We start from the raw sequence: 24,030 nt of genomic DNA, 5'->3' as shown, positions 1-24,030 counted from the left end.
ACTCGCATAGCCATCCTATGAGTGTGAGGATCAAGAGGTTTGATGTGCCATCACCTGTAGAGTCTGCTAGTTGAAAATGGCAAAATCCAGAACCCTCGTGCTCAATTTTTTGAAGACATATTTTTAGTTCTTCTGGAGAAGGACTCCCTGTATTTATATTATTCTCAATATAATCTCTATTTGAGCTGTCATTAAGTCCCAAGTTTCTGACTTTTTCCTTTGCCTATGGAAAGACACAATGAATTTGAGTGTTACCCAGGTGTTGTCCAGTCATCAACACGTCTCTAAGTACTTGTATCTTCAGCTGGTTGGCACAGCAAGGTAACTTAATGTCTGTAAGGAAATCCAGTGAGTACAATCCCTCGGCTAGTTTATCTTCTGATTGTGCCTTGTTAGCATTGCTCTCTGTTCTGCAGGTACATTCCTTGCAAGATGTAAAGAAGGACAAATCTCCTTCTGATTAACTAGCAGGAAGAGCGACTACTGATGTCTGCAATCAGGACTGAAAGGGAAGATCTTTATGTTGCTTAGAGGCGGTGGTTTTTTGGCTGTCTGCAGCATTTCTTTTAAAACTGACCTCCCTTTCTTATTAACTTAATGCTTTTGTGTGTGAATTTTGTGAGTTTCTTTCTTCGCCTGTGTAAGTTTGCAAACTGCTTTTCTCTTGGTGTGGCCAGAGTGCATTTTCCTGCAGATGTATTCAGAGTTCAATAGCAGCATAAAGACTGTGTCTATTGAAGTAGACTTGATAAATCTCCGAAGTGAGCTCCAACTTTCTTGTGTTATAGTACGATCTCCCAGTAACTGTTGCTTTGGCTGACGTTGTGAGATTTTTCTAAGACTAGCTCTCACTCTGCTTGGCCAACTGCCTTCAAGTTTGCCTCCTGAATGAGCTCAACAACAAGGTTTTAAAATGCAGTGATATTCATTGGCCTTATTACATACTGCGGAATTACTCTTTTGTTGTTCAACCACAGTGCCAGAACAGAGAGTGACTGAGTGACCTGGAGGGGTGTTTTAGTTTATCATTCTCATACTATAAAGTAACCCTGCTGTATCTTACAATGGAGAAAAATGTGCCGTAATAGACTGATAAGAAGAACAAGTAACAGCTGCTCATTCGGATGACAAATCGATGTTTGGGAAGGAAACAGTATTATCTATTGGCAATGGGTTTGGTTGCAAGTTTTGACTGTATGATTGGGATTCTTTCATGATTCCAGACGTAATATGAAACAGGAATCAAAGCTTGCATGGGCTAAAATTTATGTGAAGTGAGCTATTTGCCTGGCAGAGCTTAAAGATGCTTTTACTCTGGAAAGCAGACTGAATCTGTGCACAGAGAAATAATTCTTTGTTTTCATACAGATAAATACTTAGACAACTATTGACTTTAATTTTTTATAATTAATAAAAAAATCCAGCCTCCTCTTCTGTTATTTAGTATGGCTAAATAATATTTAGCATGGCTTCTGTTATTTACATGGCAGATCTTTGGATTCTAATTCATAATGCCTAGCTCCAATGCTCACCTCTCTTCGTGCATCTTGTTTTCCTGAAGTGTGGCAAAGAGATGCTGAAATGAGTTTTACTGCTTTATAGCTGCTCATAGTTTGAAAAGCAGTTGTGAAAACTGAGAAAACCAAGCCAGTTTTTGTGCCCTGATGAACTGCAGCCCAGAAGTAGTCCTTCTGCAGGCTCTGGGTGACTGACTTTGCTACACCAGGTACCACTTAATTTCCATAAATTGTGAATGTATTTTCTAAAATGATCTTCAACTGGGAAACATTCCCATTCACTGTGTGAGAGAGAAGTTTTATGACCTTACCTAAATCCATCCACGACTATAATACTTATTTAAATAAGCAGCGAGAAAAAGGAATCCATATTGAGCCATTTTCAATTACTGGAAACAGCCGCAGAACACGCACTGAATGTGTATGCTGCACGTGGACGCTCGAGCTCCAGTTACCCCTTAGAAAAAGAAAATTAACTTCAACAGAAAAAAGCTGCAGATCTTATTAATGACGGGGGAATATGTCATGGCTTCAAACCCTCTTTGCACAGGTTGGAAAATACCATCAGTGATGCCCTTGGTTTTGATGGTAAGGAGGGAACGTGGAGGAGGAGGGGAATTACACAGCACACAGCACACTTCTTATAAAGCCCTTTTTAGGAAGAGATGCAGTGTTAATATTGAATGACTACAAAAAGCAACTGAAAATACAGATATTTTGGATTAGGACAAAAGTCTGCTCTCCTTACTCATTCTGTGGTAGGCAGAAGTGTACTAGGGAGGGGTTGTGAGAAGATATCCAGAACACAGGGTAAATATATGCAATGTAGACAGAAGTCCTTATCTCATTCTCCATGACAGATCAACCAGAGTATGGAAAGGGTTATAAAACTGAAAGCCTGAGGCTGGAGCTTTATTCTTTCTGAATAGCTGTCAGTTTGGTTTTGAAGGCTAGAATTGGCCATATTAGGTTTGCATGAGATCTGAAGAAGCTAGGGCTTTAGATTTGCATTTAAACTATGAAAAATATGCTACTTTGAAGTAAGAGAGAAGAATAAGGAAGATATGCAGGGCCAGACCCTCAAGATGATCTAAGTTTGCTTTCACCAACACGCTAGCAGGGAGTCTGTCCCTGCATGTTCAAACGACACATCTTTAAGATGTAAAGTCTGCTTCAGAATATTTTTTTACTATTTATTTTGGATCTCCAAGTCTCTACTTGAGTACTTGTTCTCAACTCATAAAGAGAGTATCTTTGACCGTTTTAACTACTGTATGCCATAAGACTTCATAAGCAATGATTTTTGTGGTAACTGAGTCACTTATGGAAAGGATTGTCTTTTCTTCTGTGATGAAGACATATTCCTGTACATTAAGCCCTCAAAATGGCCTAGTCAAGGGGTTGCTTTGGTTACTCAAGGCTTTAGGCCAGCAAATGAGGGAGAGAGGTCAAAGGAGACTACCAAAAAGAGGCCTTGTAAATCAAAAACATTGAGGAGAGGGAATTCCTGGCATTCCATGGCATCTGGGTTTATTTTCTTACATTTCTCTAATAAGAAAAACACACTTCAGATGTGTTCTTGGTAAATGTTTTCACTTGTCTCATCTATCTCTGCTGCCAAAAGTGACCCAAAATATATTGGTTTTACATGCCTTGAGGACATCTATTGGATAACTAACCAGTACATCTGTAAAAGTGGACTTGGCACTCCAGTGCAATCCCTGAATGTAGGTTCAGTTGTCAGCACCTCATTACTAACTGTTCTTTCACTGGAATAATTTTTATTAAAATAACCTTACGCAATAGCTTTAAAACACAGAACAGAATGCTCTAAAGTAACCTATTATGTTACATGCAGTATTCCCGAGTAATACATGTGTTGTAGGGATCAGGCTTTATTTTTAGCATAATTCATTTGCTTTGTCCAAAAACTAAATTAAAATCCCTGACAAGTAACTCTTTAATATACACATTTTAAAGAGCTGCTTGGCAAGAGTTTTGGTGTACCTTGTAGTGTACAAAATCCTACTCGGAAGCTTTCAATTAACTTGATTCATACAGTAACTTGGTCTGGCATTCTGTGTAAGGTGTCCTGCAACTTGTAGGAATGAAACATTTTATAGAACCATTTCGTTGGACTAAAAGGCAGACAGTTGAAACTCAGACAGGACTGAATGATGGTTATGAATATTAGAAAGTTTTAAGAAATTATTTGCGTGCACTTTTCTTCCTTCACCCCTGCAGAGTTTGGCCACTGTTAGAGGAGCAAGAGTGAATTTTGGGGTAATGCTGGAATGATTAAGATCTGCTTTATTACAGTGACCAAGAGGGCTGTGGCATATCTGGGAAGCCTTTCAGCATCAAGCCTTCCCTTTACCTTGTGAAGTACTCTGTATCCACATCTGCTAATTGGAAACCAGAGTGAGTCAGGTCGCAATAAGCAATTCTACCTCCAACAGAAAGAATTTCACTTTTCAGTGGATTTTTCTTTTGTTTGTCTTGAAGGAAGAAAACTGGCTTCAGCGTTCTTCTGGATGGTCAGTTGTTCTGTTTCTAGCAGCCATACAATTGCTATAGTGTAGTTTGTTGTTTATTTGGATCAGCCTGCCTGTAATTTGTCTAAAGATCAGGTGCCACTTCTGCTTTTGAATGGTGGTGGACAGCTGGAATAACCCATTTATTTTTTTTATTTACTCTACTTGACAATGACTTTACATGTTATTACAGTCTATGCATCTTACCCTGCTGCAGGAGCTCATTTGAGAAATCTTTGAAGACTTCCAAAGAATATATCCCTGGGGGCGACAGGAGAAGAGGAGGAGGGAGCACTGCTAGACCTGGTCCCATGCTGAGTCAATGCAGAGAAGCTTAGTCCTGAATACCTGGCAAGAATTGAGAACACTACCATGTATTTGGAACTGAAACTTGTTTTTACAAGTCCCAGTGTGATGCATAGCTATCCACTGAGCACCCTTGTGCTGCCATAATTATTTAAGAGCTCCTTTATTACTACTTTTTGAATAACAAGAAAGTTTTAGGGTGGCTAAATGTTCTGTGGCCTGTAATAAAGGCTCTTCTGCAGAGATGGCTGGTGTGAAACTATTGTAGAAGGGAGAGAACTCTACTAGCTGGTTAATGGATGAAAATTATAATATGTATTATGTATTGCTTAACAGCATAATTTAAAAAGGGAACAAAGCAGCCTTCCAGTACCTGAAGGGGCCTACAGGAAAGGGGGAGAAGGGCTTTTTACAAGGGCAAGTAGTGACAGGATGAGGGGGAATGGTTTTAAACTGAAAGAGGGTAGATTTAGATTAGATATGAGGAAGGAATTCTTCACTGTGCGGGTAGTGAGACACTGGAACAGGTTGCCCAGAGAAGCTGTGGATGCCCCCTTCCTGGCAGTGTTTTAAGGCCAGGCTGGATGAGGCTTTGAGCAACCTGGTCTAGAGGAAAGGTGTCCCTGCCTGTGTCAGGGCGGTTAGAACTAGATGATCTTTAAGGTCCCTTCCAACCCAAACCGTTCTATGATAAATAGGGGTTAGAGGAAGGGTAGAGTTAAAATGTTTTGAGGCGTGCTGACCACATCTTAGAGCTAGGACTCTTTGCCTAATTGATAGTTAATCTGCTTTTCTCTTTGCACAGAACATGTTCAAAATCATGTCTGTGTACAAGATGGAGCTTAGTGGGATTTAGTACTTCAAGGATTAGTAAAACCTAAATATTAGTCGCCTCTGTCAGAACCAGACCTACCTTCCTGAGATGCAAATTGCTTGTGCTCTTCTCTCTCTCAGTAATCTGCCAGGTCCCTCTGCTTAGGGTATCAGCAGAAAGGGTTAAAATGACCAAACGTTGTGTTTGGTAAGTACACTTGTAGTAGATCAAAAAGACGAATCCTTAGAAAAGATTAATAGAATCCCTCTTTTATTGGTACGCTTGACTTTCAGTTAAGTTTTTGAGATAATCCAAGTTTTGAGAGACACACTGAAGTTCATATATTTTAAGACAACCAAAGTCATTTGGTTTCAGGATAGTAATCTTGCAAGATTATAGACTTCAGAGGTTCTTGAAGTTGATAAGTAACTGTCATAAAAGGACTTCAGGCAAAGATGATGATCTGTTTCTAATTGGTGCAATTGCCAGGCAGGCTTCTGTTTCAGGGCTGTTCACATGACTAATGCTTCCCTTTCACTCATGCTTCAGCCTGGTGAGCAGCAACAGCTCTGCATGGATTCCTTTTTCTACACCCCTTACCTTCCCAAAAGTTCTTTTGTTCCCTCAAGACTTGCCTCCGGGTAACATCTTCCAGCATTAGCATTATGACAAAAAACATATTGCATTTTGCACGGTAGTTATGTAGTGCTGTGAAACATCACTGCCAGTCTGTTTTGTAGGATGTGAATAGAGCTGGCTTCAGAAATGCATTCAGGGAGAGCCTGGTCCTTTGCCAGCCATTTCACACTCGTGCTGTTGCTTCTTCCAGTAGTTCAGCAGGAGCAAGCTTACTTGTTCAGAGGAACTCTCTTCTCGACAGAACATTTGATAGCTGCTGAAGAAATAATCTTGTAACAGTGTCAGCCATCATGTGAAATTGCAAAGCTAAGTCTGTTTGCTTACATAACTCCCACTATGTGTGCATTACAGTGTTATATTTAAATTAAAATTTTCAAAGTGAACGGGAGCTTTAGTGTAACAGTCAGTAACCCAGTTCAGAGTTCTAATAATTTTGTAATTTGCAGACAACAAGGTGTTACGGAATTAAGCACTAGTTCTCCCTTTCACAGGGTGGCTTGGAGAACATGAAGGGCCTTGATCTAAGTAGTTTCTCCCTGCAACGTCAGCCTTTTCTGCTTGCTCAGTTTATTTTACAGATTTTGATATACTGTACTTGGATGCCACAGAACATGTATGGGATGGCATTTTATATATATATTTTCCCTCTGATGTCACAAATAGAGATGATGTGGTTTATCTGCATGTATAGCTTTGTTAGAGTTGGCATGGGTCATCTGCAGAAGGATAACTACATGAAAGTTAAGTTATTCCAGGAGCTGCAGAGTTTTGCATGATGTTTGGTCCGCAAGCAGACCCCCTCTTGATCTTGAGACCTGTTGTAAGGCTTTTGTGTGTTCCTAGTGCTGCTAGTCACAAACTTATACACGTAGTACAACACATCACTGCTGTAGGTTAACAACAACAATCAATGTGGACTTGGGTTAGGGGGTTTACATTGCTTGTGGCAGTGGTAAGATATTTATACAATATTACAATTTTTTGGGTATATTTTTATTCCATCTATGGAACATTGGATGAATATTTTTCTACCCATTTTCTTCTCATTACATAGCATTTTCTAGAAAGCCACAGTTGGTAAATTTTAAAATGACTCCATGAAAGGAATTACTAGTCATTCTGAAATCCTCCAAATTAAGAAATCTGGCTCAATAGCTATGTGGAGTTTATCTTCTTATCTCTTCTATTGCTAAGAAAGAAGAAAAGAAAGTGTAGTTTAAGGAAACTGCCTTAATATTTCACAGCATATAATCCAGTTGAATACTCCATATTATATTGCTTCCTTATGTTTCACCTTTGGTTGACCTTGAAGTTTACAGGTTCAAGTGGATATTAATGATCTTGGGAATAGCTAAAATAAACAGAGCTCAAAGGTGCTGAGAACCCATAGCTCCCCAAACTTCTTGTTAGACTGTGTAGTTTTCTTTTTAACACAGGAAAATGCTGTATTGGTTGTTTATAATCAGGTGAAACACTGTAGAAATGCTGTCTGTCTAAAGGATTATTGAATGTGACCATATCAGTTCAAATATATATGTATCTATAGTCAATTCCATCGCAAAACAACTCTGCATGTTTTCTAAGAAATTTTTCAGTAGGCAACTGTTCTAATATTAAACTGATACAGAAATTTTGTATTACTAGTCTATGTAAATGGAATAGAATAAGAGGATTTATAAATTAATTTTCTTTTCAGATACAGTACGTGCGTGCGTTTGTGCTGACTTTTGTTATGGTAAAGTGTGGTCCACAGATTACTTTTATCTTCAATTATTTTTCTATTTTGGTTTAATGCACACTGGTGTAATTGGTTTACACTATTACTCTTTGATATTGGAAGCGGCAATGAGTGGAGTTGCATTACTTTTCAATAACATCATTCTATGCACAGCTGCATTGTCTCATGTATGTGGTTATTAGCAAGTAAAGTTGTTCTGTCTCTTGGATGCTGAAATGTGTATATTAAACTTCGTGGCTTTCTACAGCAAAAAAACTACTTGTATGTGTATCACAGCATATATATATATAAATACGTCTATATTTAGATCAACATGAAACAGGACTGTGGTTAAGATGCTTGTCCTTACAAGTTTACATGATGCTTGGATTGAGGAAATGTTTGATAAAACTTAAGATGGTGGGTTTGGCAAGTGACAAACCTGCTTCAGATGGTGGTTGACCACTGTCATCAGACTTGTGTACATATTCTATTTTGTAAGTATGGCCATCTGTAAAGTAGATACATGAATGAGCCAGAAAAGTTAAGTTCATCTTTTATTTTTTGTTAAAAAAATGTAGAAAGGGCAAAACATAGAATATGCTGTGTTACCATTCACTTTTTTGGGGAGGATTTTTTCCCCTCTTTTTAATCAGTTCCTGATGTGAACTGAATCCTTGCCAACCTTTTAATAATTAATTCTTAAATTTTATTGTAATTCATTTCACCTGTGGGATCAAAAATATGTCAAATTTTAAGTCTGATTTACTGTCCGTTATCTCTGAAGGGGGAAAGGAATTCAGCCCCAAGCAAAGAGCTATAGGTAAATAGAGCAGTCGTGGGACAGTTCGGGGTTGCTGTGTTGGTTGTGTTTATAAGAACCTCCTGAATTGTTTGTTTGTTTTTAAGTTCTCCCATGCTCCACTGATAACAGGGAGCATATTTCTTCCTGGTTTGGAGTATAGTGATCATGGTTTTATTGGAACACAATAGTTTATACGAAGCATAGTGGTTTTGCAACTTAAAATTACGATGTTGTTTTAAAAGCTGTTTTGAGATAATTCTTTCACAATTCTTGTCTGACTGAAATAAGCTTTTGATTTTATGTATTATCAGTATTTTGTAGACTTTTGCTACTATGTCCGTGAAAATCCTGTCCCATACTTCATGTGCTTCATTGTAAGATGAACCAAAACTTACTCTCTCGTGGTGCTCAGTAACAAATTCAAAGAATATTTTTCTATTCCTGTTGGTCTTAGTTGTTGGTCGTGTCTGGTGAATCTTATTTTCTCTTCTTCTAATGGTAATGAACAGCCTGTTTTAGCATCCTGCGTCTGAAAACGATTGCAAAATTTAAGTTAACTTGACTAGGTGTACAGCATTGCCCTGAAGTGTCAATATCTGTAGGTATGCTTTTATGAAGCTAAATATAATAGCTTGAATATAATAACTGTTCCTTCTCTTATTGCTGTGTTTTAACGAACTTTCCTCTGGTTCACTAGACAGCGTACCCTTCGTTTGTGAGCTGGAATTTTTAAAGAGTAACCCGTGTGCTCTGACCGTTTGTTTTACGGCCACTGTGTGTCAGCTGCGTGCAAAACCAGTAACAAAGGAGAATTTGGGCTGTATCCTGTGGAGCTGCCTGGCAGTCCTTCCAGGGTCAGGGACTAGGTGAAGCAAGTTCTCTGCTTCCCAGTTTCGTTTCCAAAGTGAACCTGCATGCTGGGTCAGTATTACTGACACGGGGATCCTTGCGAAGGTCAAAACAGGGGAAAGGAGGCAAAAAAATACGGAATTTTTGACTTTTAGTGGTAATGTCTTTTTATGAACAGGTCTACTGTATTAGTCCAGTTAATATGGTATTTCCTCGGTATGTACACCTGTATATTGAACAACACACAGTGAACTGACCAATAAACACCTGATAAAAATATGTTACTTCTAACAACTGATACTTACAAATATTTCAGGTAGTCAAGAGGAGAATCTATTGTAAAACTTTGTGGCTCATCATCTGCTCCCATTTTTGCACATACACTTTAGCTTTGTCAGCTGCAAGCTGATTTGCAGCACCTTGAATATTATCTCAAAACTGCTTTTAAAATGCCTGGCAGCTTCTGTTTTATCTGCTTGCTGGTTTAAAGTAAGGGTTTTTAAATTAATTGATGGCAAAAAGCTGTTAAGAATCTAGTCTATTTTTAACATTTTTTTCTGTATCTTTAGAATTACTTTAATTAAAAATTTATGCTGCTTGTGTCTTGCAGAAAAGTAATCTAATTGTGTAATTTGGTAATGAAGTTTGCTAACATCTAATAAATAAAAATTTGGTCATACAGAGCTATGTTCCCTCTAGGAGTGCTTTAACAGTACAGAAACATTTATATACTAGGAAATGCTCCTAGTTTGGATGTAGTAAATAGCAAAGTATATCACATAGGCAAGGCCTCTAGCTTTCTTTTTGGGGAAGTTCAATAGTTTACAGAACTAACAATGTAGAAAATTCTCTTATGTGACCCTTCCTGTTGTATGACTTGATTTATTTTTTGCTCAAATATCTCGTTAAGTACTGAAATATCTTCTGAACTTTGCAGTGCACGTTAATTGCAGATTAATTTCTCACAGCTTCTTCTGTCAATTTTTGTAGTGTGATTGCTGCTTTAAAATTGCTGTTTGCAGTGTAGAAAAATGTAAATCTCAAAACCTTATGCATTTTTGAGGCAGAAAAGTTAGTGTTTTAACAGCACCCCCCATGACCTTTAGTGAATTAATTGTTTTATCAATCAAATTATGCTAGTATGAGTTAATTAATTAACTTGATCTTGATGTGACACAGCCTTCCTGGGGTAGACACAGAAAGGAGGGAGAGGAAAGAAGGCTCTATATAAACACCACATGCAAAGGCTGAAGCTATCAGCCTGCCATTTGCCCTTTATCTAAGAGGCTCTTGGCATATAAATCAAACAGTAACCTCTCTGTTTTGACTCTGTGCCAAAGTACACAGCCACAGTTGAGTCTAGAGCAGATTACACCCACTGAGTGGCTTGAGGGCTTGTAGTGAAACTGGGAAATAACTGTTAAATTATTCAGGAACACATTCATGTTCTTTAATGTTGGCAGTCAGACTTTTTTTAGTACTGTTTGCATGTTCTAATCATAAAAGACAATACATGGAGGGCATTTTAACACATATCTAAATGGTGATCTGAGAATAATGTTCTAAGCTGAATGGCTGTAAAGAGCTCGTTTTTTAAAAAGTTTTGTGTGTTTTGCCATGTTGCAATATTTTTACTGATCTATGCTGAGAGTGGTAATACGCAATGCTCCTTCTGCCGTTTTCTGCAAGCACAATACCAAGATGGCATTAGCTTTCTCTTTACCTTTTTTTCCTAAGGTTAGGATGGATTGGAAAATAGTTCAAGTTCCTACTGTCTGTGAGGCACATTTACTTAGGCTGAGCAGGTTTGCCAACCGTATGAAATGTCCAACAGCAGGATTACAGTCTGCTGAAAGCCATTTTGAAACTTAAAAAAGTTGTCATTTTACTCTTTTAAAAATATGAAGTGTTAGTACCTTTTGGGGATGTGCAATGTACATTTATCTGAAAATAAAAACATTTTGGGGGTTTTGTGTATTTCTTCGAAGACAGTATTGCTACATCTTCAGTCGCACGCACATTGGCTAGCCCATCACGTGCATGCTCTCAGGATGCTCACAAATACACAGCAATGCTAGAGGCTGAAGTCCTGGAAATACTGGTAGCTGTTTCTACATAGGAAATTTTTGATGAATTTTATTAGAGCTGTTTGGTCACTCTCAGAAGGGTGAAATGAAGAGCAGCTTCTTTCTCTGAGCCCACCTGTGTCCAGGCGGTACAGAGGTCAGCTCTTCCCATCCCAGCGGCATTTCCAGCAGCATCCCCATGGCATTCCCAGCAGCATCCCCACGGTGCAGAGCAGAGGCTGTTCAGGGGGGGTTGTTCCATGTGTCGCTGTTGGTTCTTTGCAGTGGGGGCTGCTGTGCGTGGAATGGGGTGCAGTCAGGGACTTGGCTGTTCCCCGCAGTTGTTGGGCTGGCATGCATCTCCAGGAATGCACAGTATATCTGGCGTAGCCTCGGTGCAGCCTCCGCTCTCTCCAAAACAGCAGGGGAATTGGAGGAGGGAGTATGTCTCTTGATACGTGGCCCCTCGCTTCAGGCTCATGGCCAAATTGTTGCATCTTATCACAGGCTTGTGCTTCTCTTCAGTTTATCGGTATTCGAGTGACATATTGCCAGTAGTGGATTTGTCCTTCGTAGTAATGGTCTTCTAACCACCCTGGTGTTTGTTGAAGTGCTGTGCACTTAGTGTGGATGTTGTGTCTTCTTTAAACTAACATGAGTTATTGCAAAGGATATCTTGGCAGGGCACACTTCTTTTTAGCAGTTGCTCAGTTTTGGGCAGCTTTGTGGTATTAGTGAAGCTCTAATTTAATCTTTACTGAATTTTTCCCTCCTCCCTTCCTCTTGTGAAAATATACAGGCAGCTGAGCTGTAAAGCTATATAGACATAAGGTGAAAGCTTTGCTGATAGAACAACCACAGAATCTGTCTCATGTTGAAACTATCACAATTTTCCTTCTGATTTTTTTATCTATAAAAGTACAGACATGGCAACTTTGTTATGCTGAAATGCTGTCATTTCAGCTGGTTAATTTTTGAAGCCTACTCACTGTTGTTTTCTGTCACTTATTTAGAGCCTCTGTCAGCAAGTTGCTCTTTGAAATCCCATGTCCTTCGCCAGGTGTAGAAATAACCACATTTGCTTATTCTTCCTTCCTTAACATCTTGCTTATATGATGTCCTCCACCTGGTTACTTGCTGTTTCTGATGTAGCCTGAGCTTTCACCTGACCCTAACCAGTTTAAAACCAAAACAAAACTGTATGAAGTAATCTTTTTCTTTCTTGATTTTGAGCTACAGGAGATCTAGGAAGGAAACTGAATGTAGATACTGACTTCTCAATTTGACCTTTGAAAAGGTTATGGAAGAGACTCTTAATCTGTTTTTCAGTAAGCCTGGGGACATGGCAAGGGTTCCATGTAACCGAAAGAAGCAGTTTGTTACACCAGTGTTTTATAAGGAGAAAACAGGATGACCTGAATTTGTCCTGTTAGTGAAGCAGTCCAGGCAAAAATCCAGTAATAGATAATATACATGTCAATTTTATCCTCCTTGACTGGAAATTAGGTCATATTAAAATAATTTGCAATAGCTTGCCAGAGACTGCGGATGTGGCTGATAATTTTGGTGATTATGGTATGCTGCTTGGACAAGAGTGTTTGACTTGTTTTCATTTGGTTAATTATACATGCTGATTGAAGAATTACTTTGCCAAACTAATATTATAAATGCTAAGGGACTTAAAAATGGCCTATTGGTAGATCTGAAAACATACTTGTAAGTGGGACATTGTCATTGAGTGGACGTATTTTCTAGTATGGGCTCATTGCTTCTTGACCTTTTGCTCTTGCATTAGTGACCTGGAAGACCATATTTTAATAATTTATCAGTAATAGATAAGACCTGGAGCAGTAAGGGAAGTAAGTATCTTTCTGTACTGGTGGTGTGAAGCAAGTTTTAAACTTTTCAGCCAAGTTTAAAATTGTGGGGTTGTGCACTGGACCCCACAGCATAATGTGTCCCCAGGTTTCTGTCTTTGCGTTTAGGCTTGCATCTACTTGGAGAGCTTTTTCCTCCATTGACTAGTGCTTGATTACACCTATTTACAGACTATAACTTCCAGCTTGGTAATAGCACATCCCAGTGCCACCAACTTCCCCTGTTCTCCCCAAATGCATTCAAAATTGGTAGCTTGGAGACTAAGCCTACAGACCATTACAGATAGGGGCACTTTCTGTCTGTTGGATAACCGTGGCAGGTATTGTCCTTGCAGGACTGGACCAGATCAAGAGAATAAGTTACAATTATTTTAACAGATGCAAGATTGCATTTGATTACCAACCTGTAAATGTCTAGATCAAGCAAATTAGTTCAGGGATTTGAGCTGTGTTTAAAAATTGCCAACTTTTTCCTATCTGACTCAGTGCATAGTCCCACAGGGAACGTGTTGCCACAGCTGAAAGGGCTGTCATGGGAATGAGAACAAGTTCCCCCACAGTGAATGTTGCTGAAGTAAGCACACCATCACCAAAAGAACTGCTTACCAAACTGCACCCTTACTTCTGCTCAAGGCTTTGGCTTTCTCACCCTGGCATCTCGCTACCAGCGAACAGCAAATTTCATTGAGTGGTCTTTCCTTTGGGTATTGTAAATTTGGGAAGCCAGCTAGTTAGCCACTTCACGGCTAACTTATTCTATTCTTGGTTTGACCAACCTGGTCTCCTATGACCAAGTGACCCGCTTTGTACATGAGGGCAGGGCTGTGGATGTAGTCTATCTAGACTTCAGTAAGGCATTTGACACTGTCTCCCACAGCATCCTCCTAGACAAACTAGTTGCCTGGGGCTTGGATGGGTGGACTCTTCAATGGGTTAAAAACTGGCTGGATGGCCGAGCCCAGAGAGTGGTGGTGAATGGGGCAAAGTCCAACTGGCAGCCTGTCACTAGTGGTGTTCCCCAGGGCTCAGTTCTGGGGCCGGTGCTGTTCAATATCTTTATAGATGATCTAGACGTAGGAATTGAGTGCACCTTCAGTAAATTTGCAGATGACACCAAGCTGGGTGGCAGTGTCGATCTGCTGGAGGGTAGGAAGGCACTACAGAGGGATCTGGACAGGTTAGATAGATGGGCCGAGACCAACGGCATGAGGTTCAACAAGAACAAGTGCCAGGTCTTACACTTCAGCCACAACAACCCCATGCAGCTCTACAGGCTGGGGGAAGAGTGGTTAGAAAGCGGCCCGTCGGAAAGAGACCTGGGGGTGCTGATCGACAGCCGGCTAAACATGAGCCAGCAGTGTGCCCAGGTGGCCAAGAAGGCCAATGGCATCCTGGCCTCTATTAAGAATAGTGTAGCCAGCCGGTCTAGGGGAGGATCGTCCCTCTGTACTTGGCACTGGTGAGGCCGCACCTTGAATACTGAGTCCAGTTCTGGGCCCCGCACTTCAAGAAAGATGTTGAGGTGTTGGATCGAGTCCAGAGGAGGGCGACCAAGCTGGTGAAGGGTCTGGAGGGTCTGACCTACGAGGAATGGCTGAGGGAGCTGGGGTTGTTTAGCCTGGAGAAGAGGAGGCTCCGAGGTGACCTTATTGCTCTCTACAACTACCTGAAGGGAGGTGGTAGTAGAGTGGGAGCTGGCCTCTTCTCCCGGGCAACTAGCAATAGGACAAGAGGGCACAGCCTCAAGCTTCGCCAGGGGAGGTTCAGGTTGGACATTAGGAAGAATTTCTTCTCAGAAGGGGTTATTAGACATTGGAATGGTCTGCCCAGGGAGGTGGTGGGGTCACCATCTCTGGATGTGTTTAAAAAAAAGACTGAACATGGCACTTAGTGCCATGGTCTAGTTGACATGGTGGTGTCAGGGCAATGGTTGGACTCGATGATCCCAGAGGTCTCTTCCAACCTGATTGATTCTGTGATTCTGTGATTTTTAATTTTATTTTTCTGTCTGTCCTATCTTTAATGAAAGAAGAGTGCCTCTGGAGGCTGCAAGTCAGAGCTGCTTTGAACTACCTGCAGCTATCTTTGGTCAGCATAGAACATCCCGGTCTTTCTGACCTGCTTCTCATCAGCACCTCTTTCCTGGTACTATTGCCAGGTGATGTCTCATTTTAGGATTTGTATAGATTATGGGTCTGATGATTTGGTCCTTTTTCCCCCCTCTTAATCTTCAGGATTCGGCTTCAAAAACTGGCATGCAAATACCAGAAGTAGGGAAGCTGCATCTTTTAGATGTCTAGGTTTCTCCCTCTTCCTTTATAACTTTTTTTCTTGTTGCTTTCAAGTCCAAATTATATGCAGTTAAATTTTAATTAGTTTTGGAACAGAGAATGGCTCATTAAAAAAATGTAACGTTTATGTATGAGGAGCAGGGAGAAATTTGCAATTATCAGATGTCTGTCAAAAACCTTACTTTTTGTATATCAAATGGTATAGCTGTGTCTAACAGCACGTTTCAAAGACTTCAGCCTTATCTCTGGACATAATGTAATGTTGTTGTTTAATAAACTTCTCATTTGTCTACCAGATAACTGCTATGCTTGTTTTTATTATATTCTATTTTCTGAGATGGCTGGATGATTAGGTACTGTGACCTTAATGATGAAAGGAAGGTACAGGGTATCAAAACCTGTGAGCAAAACTTTAAGCTTGTTGGTGAGACTGGTTAATGGGAGAAGCCCCTGAATTTTAGTGCTCTTTTCTCGTTGTCAGGCTTGCCATGCCCTGCAAAACATTTTGTAATCGAGATGCATAGAAGTGTGCATTGTGATATTTACCTATTGTTGTGACATTTATTTTGAAGGGTGGTTAAGAGTTCCTGAGCTGTATTGTACTGTAACTGTAAAGAATTTATTTTTTCTTAAGCAAATCAACATGATTCAGACAATATCTTTATAAAGGTTTTGTAATGCATAAAATATTTTTTAAAAAAATCGACTTAGTTTCAGAAAACTACTTTCAGAGTGCAGCAGTTCCCTAGATAACGTGTAAAATCAATAAATAATCCTTGGGAAGTCAAGGAATGCAAGAGGAAGGAGAAATTTGAATTGGGATACTGGATCCCATACAAATCACTGATTACAGCACCAGTGTCATTGGATTAGGGCATTTGGACCAAAGCAGAGGAACTGCAGATGGGAAAAAGAGGAGGGGAAGGGCACCATGACAAGAGCTGGAAGGCAGTCGCAGACAAATGTCTCACCAAAAGGGGAAGATAAGATAATATTGTTTCCGAGTGTTAGAAATCTCTAAAAGGAAAATGCTGTGGTAACTTCTCAGATCAGGCAAGAGGCAACGCCAGAGCCCTGTGCTGCATCTTACTGACTCATTCCCAGCAGCCATTCCTGTCTTGTCATTGATGGAGTTAAAGAACGGGCCGTTGTTCAAAGCAAAAGCCCTTCTCTGAAGGTTTAGTAGAGGGGGAGTGGGAAAAGTGTTTTCAGCAGAACACATACAAGTACTTTTGTTGCTCTTTTTCCCTATTATATTTCCAAAAAAAAAGGCTGAGCACAGGAACTGTTACTTCCTGTGGATTGACCTAGTCAGTTGGCTATGTATGTGACCTATTAATATATATTGCTCATCCTGTTTATATATTGTTCTATGTATGATACCTAAACCACTAGGTATTCCGCAAAGTAGCGGGAAGAAAAATGTCTTCTACAGAAACTCAATGGATTACAGAGAGATCTAAGCATACAAGAGTGTGGTTGACCCCCATCTGCTTTTAGGCTGTACCACAGTTGTTTTGCTTTTTGCTATTTTTGGTGTGCTAAAGCACAACCCTCAGGGGTCGTGCAAATTTAGGTCCTTGGGATTAAAGAAAACCTGCTGTGTCTAAAGGGCAAAGAAAGAGTTTACAAAGCAAAAAGCAAACCTCCCCCCGCTATTTTGGTTCAGTGTATTAGTACGACTCATTCTTACTTTTTTTTTTAGTTTAAAATAATTGATCTGTTATTTTGGAGGGGTTTTATTGTTTAAACTAGATGCAAGTAGAAGTACTAGATGAAGCAGGAACTTGTAGTAGTGATTATATAAGTATAGTATATGTTGCTTTCATAGACCTTCTGGTCTAAATTGACAGGACTGATCACCACCTGGTGTGGAAAGGGAGAGCAGCAAGGAAGGACAACAGGTAGAAAAATAGTGCAACCTTATCACGTACATTCTGACTCTTACTGAGGTCTATAGATGCTTTTGGGATGAATTTTCCACACATTACTACTTGCTAAATATCTTTATGAAGTACAGGAGTGAGAAAGATGAGACTATGGAAACCTGTGCAAAATTTCGGAGACTTTTATTTTAGCTTCCTTATGTTGTTTGTTTTCCTTTGTTTTAAAGTCTTAGCTCCTGGTGTCTGTTTATGTGAGACTGTCTGCTCATATATATGGTGAAGAGGAGAACTGGGAAAATGAGAACAGGTTAAAATTTTAGAAAACAGAAGCTTGACTTTTCTTTCAAATAGGAAAATAAAGTCTTTTTAAAACTAGCTTCCTGCTGTTTTAGGCCTGATTCCTGATCTCTATAGATTTGTATTTGGAACTGCATGTTTGGGGGGATTAATTAACAGGCAAAGCGGTGTTAGTTAATAGTCCAAACCTCAGGCACAATTGTAAGTGACAGTGAGACATACCCTGTGAATGTGATGTGAACACGATCAATAGACTGCCTTTAAAAGTGATGCTGGGTGGGTAAGACTGACTCGTAATAATTGAGTTAGTCTGTAAAAATAGCATACCCAAGGATCCATTGCTTAAAGTGGATTGTGTTGAAGCATCTAATTGCTTTGGGAATCTCTTTCTGGTTTCTTGCACTATCATACATTATAAATTGGCATGCTTTTTCTCATGAGGAATCCCCTTGGAGCTGCTGCCCATGAACAGTGTGCAGCATCAGTGCTCAGATCACACTTGGCGATGGAGAAGGGGGAGCTGCTGCAGATGCCCTGGCTGCTTTGGGATGTTCTGCCTCCTGCCTCTGTCACTGGAAGAAGGTCAAGTTGCTCTATGTGAAAGAGAAATGGAAAGACTGTGTTAGATCATCTGATTTTTCCTTTCTTAAAGCATCGCAATAGGATGAAATTTGCTCTTCCTATTTATTTGTGGTTTGTTCAGAAGAAGGGTAACTCGACTTTCTTCCCACAGTCCTTCCACCCACTCAGGCTTTGACAGAGGATGTGGGTTCCTGGGATGACAGGAGTGGGGCTTGTCAATCCTCTTACCTGGTTTGGGAGATAGCACAGGTTTGCTAAATACAGCCCTGCTGTTGCAGCAGAGCGTGAGCACAGCTGCTCTGTAACAGGTATCAAATGAATTGTTGGGTTTTTTTTATTTTCTGTGAAACAAAGCTTGTTTTGGCATGTTTATAAGCATGTTGTAAATGTCATCAAAATGCGTTTAGGAGTTAAATGTCTCCTGAGGAAGAACCAGAGGGAAGCTTTTTGTTTAAAAAAGAAAATGAATTAAAAAAAAATCCAACACAGTTAATCCCAATGTGTGGCTTTTGCCCCAGGCAAGGGTTTTTCCTCCCTTCTCCTCCCCCCCACCGAGAAAACACTGAATTCATTCATAACAGCAACAAATGCAGTGTCCTGGAGGAGGGAGAAGACTGACAGTGGACTGAGTGGGGATGAGCCACACAAATTCCTAATTTAAGCTTAGCAACAGCAACAATAAAAAGGAAATCTGTAAATACAGAAAGCATAAGGACAGTTACATTCTGCTGTGGATTATCCTTTTCATGTAAGGAGAATCCATGAAACCCAAAGTGATGGTAGTTTATCAAATCATACCAACAGCCTTCAGCGTTGGAAGTATTGGCTTTGGGATTTAAACTCTCATGAGGAAGTTAAGAGCCTATCCTTTCCATAGCTTTTTGGTAACTGGAGAAGTTTGGACTGTTTCTGGTATTCCCATGGTTGAACAGTAGTGGTTACTTTGAGGCTGACATACTTATTTATTATATGTGAATTCTAACACATTATAATTAGTAGCAAAAAATCTAGGTGTTTTTTTTTTCTGTAAAACTGTAGCAACTGCTCCACTAAGAAAAATCAAGCTTTTATATCACTTTATTCTTGCTAGTATCCTGCCCACCTCAGAGCAGTTACTAAGTAGAAGCACTCATCTTAAAATATAAATGTTGTCTTAAGCTTACTCCATTATTCAAGCAATGTTTAGTGTAACCCTGTCATTTTCTTATAGTGATCTAGCTGCCAAAGCTCTCTGGGAGTCCTTCATGAACCTCAAACAAAAGGAAGCTGTGATGGAGGCAAGGAGACACCTTGTGGAGGCTGCAAGCAGAGAACATTTACCTATTAAGATGAGCATGGGTGAGTAGTGTGACATACCCTTCCCTGGATAGTGGTAATGGGAAAGATGATGTCAGCTCCTCTTCTTCTGCTTAACCCTCTTGTGGAAAATTTACCCCATCCTTGTCAAGAGATTTCAAGTGAGCATCGTGGCTACCATAGAATCTTTCTGGTATATAAGTGAGAGGGAAGTGTTTTCTTTTAAATACAACCACCTTAACAAGATTGAGAGCAGCGGTGAAGCAATGGAGTTCTATGAAGGGGGGTTTTAAAGGCATGCAAATAGTTAGCAGTGCTGCTTGTGTTTATTCTGCAAAGCATGAGAATTTGTGTATTCTTAAAAAGTCAGCAGGATTTGTCTCATGAAAGCAGGCACTGTAAATAGCAGCCGATCTGAGGGAAGTTGTGCGATCTTACATATCATTACATTATACAGGTGGTGATTACATTACGTAGGTAGTGAGGTTTATGTGAAGCAAGGCTGCCTGGCTCAAGAGAGTTTAAGCTGAAAACATGTCTGGGCTCTTTAAATCTGAATTCTTCAAAATATTAGAGATACAGATTATAACATAGTGACTTTCAATAGCTTTTTTAGAACCTCATTCTCACTATATACCATACTCAGTGAAATGCAAGAATTGATATAATGTTAGGCTTATAAAAACTGGTATTGCTTTCTACTGCAATAATTTTTTGCATTTTATGTATCCTAAGACTATTTTATGCTGAACTTTTCATCAAGAGAGAAAGGTCCTCATGGAATAAGAGTAATAGGCTTTTATCTGGGATACCAGAGTAAACTGCCAAGATATTATAGAAGAATTAGATATACAGCCAACTCATGAACTCTTAACAACTATAACATTTCATATATTGTATGGTCTTTACAAATACCTAGAGCATGCATTTAGTAGATTATTAATCAGAAATACTAGATCTCTGCAACAGTAATGCTGTAAGCTGTTTTGAAGAAATGGAAAAGGAGCAGCTGTGGGAGGGCTATTACAAAGTTTTCTGAAGGAGGTAAGACACAGTAAACAATAAAATCTTGTTTAAGCTTTCACTGATGTGTGTGTGAGTATTCACTATAATAACATTAAGAAGCTCTCGCTGTTTTTCGATTACATATGCTTTAAAAAAAGATTATAATGTTAAGATTCAGCTTTGTTTTAAAAGTAATTATTTCCCATCTTTGAGGGGTGTAATGATCCATCCACCACCTTTGCTGCTTTGTGTGAATGATTAGATTAGCCACTCTTTCCTGTGTCCCCTTCCTGTGGTATCTGGTGAAGGCTGCAGTAACCTGGTTCTTAACCATATGAGCTGACATGTACTGATGGCAGCCTAAACATCTGACGTTCGTGGGCCCAATAGAGCGCTATGTAGAAACATTTAAGAGTTGTTGGTGAAACAAATTTCTGACACTCTAGTGCTTGAGACTTGTTTTTTGTTGAAGTGTAGCTGTAATTTACTAATGTTTATGGAAATCTGTTATTTATTTTGTGGATTGTGTATTTGTCTTGCACTGGAATCATGATCAGATGTTAACTTTGTAGTTGAACTTCAAAGGGTGAAATACAATTCAAGGCAGTCTTGTAAATGATAAACAGGGATAAAATGAGAAAAAAGGAAAGGAGGGCACTACAGTCACCAAAATCAAAGCTTCTTATTGAGCTTAAATGCAGAAAACCTGAAACTCGCGCCCAGATGTCTCATTGTCCAATGACATTTATTAATGACTTTTTAGAACAGATCTGCATCTTTACAGCATTCATTGCTCATTCATCATGCTATAGAACATCTTAGTTCTCTGTAGGGAAGCTGGAAATCGTGTTGTTTATCAATTGCTGCTTTTCCTAAGAACAAAAAATTCTGGTGGCCCGTTCTGGCCTCGATTATTGTGTTTAGTCAAAAGGCTCCTTCCACTGCAGCTGTGGCATGAGGCAACTGGCTGGAGAGAAGGAAAATGCTTTCACTCTGCTCTGTGCTTAGACTTGAGGTTTTTATGATTTTACCTCAGGTTCTGCCTGTATCAGAAGACCTTGGTGAATTGCACACTGGTTTTCACAACACTTAGGGTACTTTCTGAGTTTTTTATGGCCCTAATATTAAATGTCAGAGAGTTTTTCTAGCATAAAAGTTGCCTCTTACTCTCTTTACTAAGACCAGCTGTGTCAGATGGTAAGAGTATTTCCCTTACTACTACTTTTTTGCCTTTTCCCCCCTTGGAAATAAGGAGTGAATTACATTTGAAAGCAAAGCTTTGAATTCCATTTGGTGTAGCCGAGCCCTCCTGCAGTGGCCACCTGGCTGAAAAACTGCATCACGTGTGACACTGGCAGCATGGGAGCCCTGTGCAGTCATGAGAAACTCGATCCCATCCTGTTTCTGTATTTTCAGTGCAAGGAAAATATATTCTGTTGTTTTCTGTGCTTTGAAAGGCTGCTCATTACTCTGAGGTGTGTGTGTGCTTGCCCATGTTTCCTCTGCAAGCAACGTGCCTGAAACCTGGCTTTCCTCTTTCTCTGCCTGGCTGCATGTGACAGGAGCTCTGACGGTTGTGGGAGGACACATGGCTCAAGCTTTTGCTTTCTGATATGTTCTGAATGTGTCCTCCCCCACTTGAGAGGGAAGGAGAGTAGGAGAACAGTAGAAGGGGACACATGTCTTCTCCCCAACACCCCCAAATGTCTGCAGGCCACTGGGAACTCCATCTTCTCCCATTGAAATCAGCAGGAGTGGAGAGAAGAGTTCTGAGAAGAAAGAGAAATAAAGGAAATCAACAATTTTGGCCGCATTATTTGAGCTGAGTAGATTGGAGCACTGCTTTCAGGTGTTCTTGGTTTGCATATTCATTTTATTAGTTGTATCAAGAAAAGCGGTAGTGGGGATGTCTGGAAGTCCTATTGACTGTTTCAGAAGGGATCAATGTGGAAAGAAGGTGGCTGAAGATGAGCTGGCAACATTTTGTTGAAAGTTTTGGTGGATGGACTCCTGGAGCAAGCCCAGCTTCAAGTTTAAGACCATGTTCATGACATTTGTAAACAGAGCAGGATTTTCTCCTTTTTCTGTAGCCGTCTCATACTCAGGTTTTCAGGTGGGCCATTAAGTGGTCTTATACCATCTTCAAGGAAGATATGTGGGTTTTTTTCTTCCACTTATGTCTGAGGAAAGTGCATATTTTATCTGTCATTTCACTTTGTGAAAGAACCACATTGTCGGTACAAACTTCAGCAAGTGACACAGGCTGGTAAGCTGTTCAGAACTGTTCATTGCAAGCATTTTAAAATCCTGTTCCTTTTTTAAAGAATTGCAAGTCTGAGGAAACCGCATCACAGAGGGAGACAAAGTGCCAAGTGATGGTCTGTAAAACCAAGTAGAACACAAAACGATGGAGCTACTTTGCCCTTTCCTTACAGAACAAGACATGAGCTGTATGGTTATGTAGCATATTTGATTTTCTGAGGTCAACCCTGGAGAAGGCAGGCAAAGCACTGTGCAGAATTCCAGCCAGCATAAAGGCTTTGTGTGCTACATCCAGTTTACTTACTGTTTAATCTGTTCCATCCATAAATACGTAACATGGGTATATGTGTTTTGAAGATGTAATTTCCTGTGGAGCTTAGTAATGCTGCCAGTATTGACTTTTGGGGAGTATTTGTTTGTTATTGCTTACTGTGGGCGTGCTGGCATTGAGCCCCTTCTTTACAGGATACTATAAATGAACTGAAACCATGTTACTAACATAGTAGTTACATCTAAGTTTTGCCTTAACCCTTTCAGCTAGATACATTTCCCAAACCAGTATGTGTTTGCATGTAAACAGATGGAGCTCTCTTTTGCTAGATGTCAATTTAAATAAAGAGGCATTAAAATATTCCATATCTATATATACACACACACACACACACACACTTGAAAAAAAAACAAAACCCAACAAACAATGGTTTTTAAGAACTATGTCAGCTCCATTTTGCCTCTGAGGCAGTTGCATTTGTGTTTTGGGTCCCCAAGTGAATGCTGATAAATATCTGGGGAAGATAAATATTTGCAAAGTTCTGGTCAGATATCCCATTGTGTAGGTATAAATGTGTAGATGTAAATTATTTTGGCATAATAAAAATCCCAGCATTTAAAGAAATTTATTTTATTTAAAGAATTAAGTCTCTATTTGAAAAGCTCTTTGAAAGACAGTTTAGAAGGTCATCAGAATAGCTTTTTGATGAGATTTATAGCATTGTGCTAAATTCAAGTGAGATTGTAAATACTGGAAAGGGATTACTTCTGCTCAGCTCATGAAGTAAGTGACTGTAAGGAGTTCTGCTCTGAGGCAGCAGCCTGGCTTACAGTACAGCGGAAAGGTTGCTGGTGTTTCTGTTCCTCTACTTCCCATTCCGTTCTTCATAGGTTTGATGCATATCTTAATCATCTCCTGAACACGGCAGCCCATGAATCGTGTTGAAAACTTCGCTGTTAGCATAGTATTTGGCAGCAGTAAAAACTTTGCTACAAAAGTTCTTTTGTGGCTTTAGA

The 24,030-nt window shown here is 39.8% G+C and overlaps 1 protein-coding gene across 2 annotated transcripts in view; it reads left to right on the top strand.

Moving 5' to 3' along the window:
- The window catches only part of SCFD2 (sec1 family domain containing 2), a 215,067-nt gene that overhangs the window by 16,807 nt on the left and 174,230 nt on the right, over nucleotides 1-24,030 (top strand). For both annotated transcript variants that reach the window (XM_068403521.1, XM_068403520.1), the window contains exon 3: nucleotides 19,391-19,518. In XM_068403521.1, the coding sequence (XP_068259622.1) occupies nucleotides 19,391-19,518 (128 nt within the window). The remainder of the gene's footprint in view (nucleotides 1-19,390; nucleotides 19,519-24,030) is intronic.

This window comes from Nyctibius grandis, chromosome 6, assembly GCF_013368605.1.
Source record: "Nyctibius grandis isolate bNycGra1 chromosome 6, bNycGra1.pri, whole genome shotgun sequence".
Taxonomy (NCBI): Eukaryota; Metazoa; Chordata; class Aves; order Nyctibiiformes; family Nyctibiidae; genus Nyctibius; species Nyctibius grandis.
Note: the sequence above shows the minus strand (reverse complement) of the source record. Positions and strands in the feature narration are given on the sequence as shown.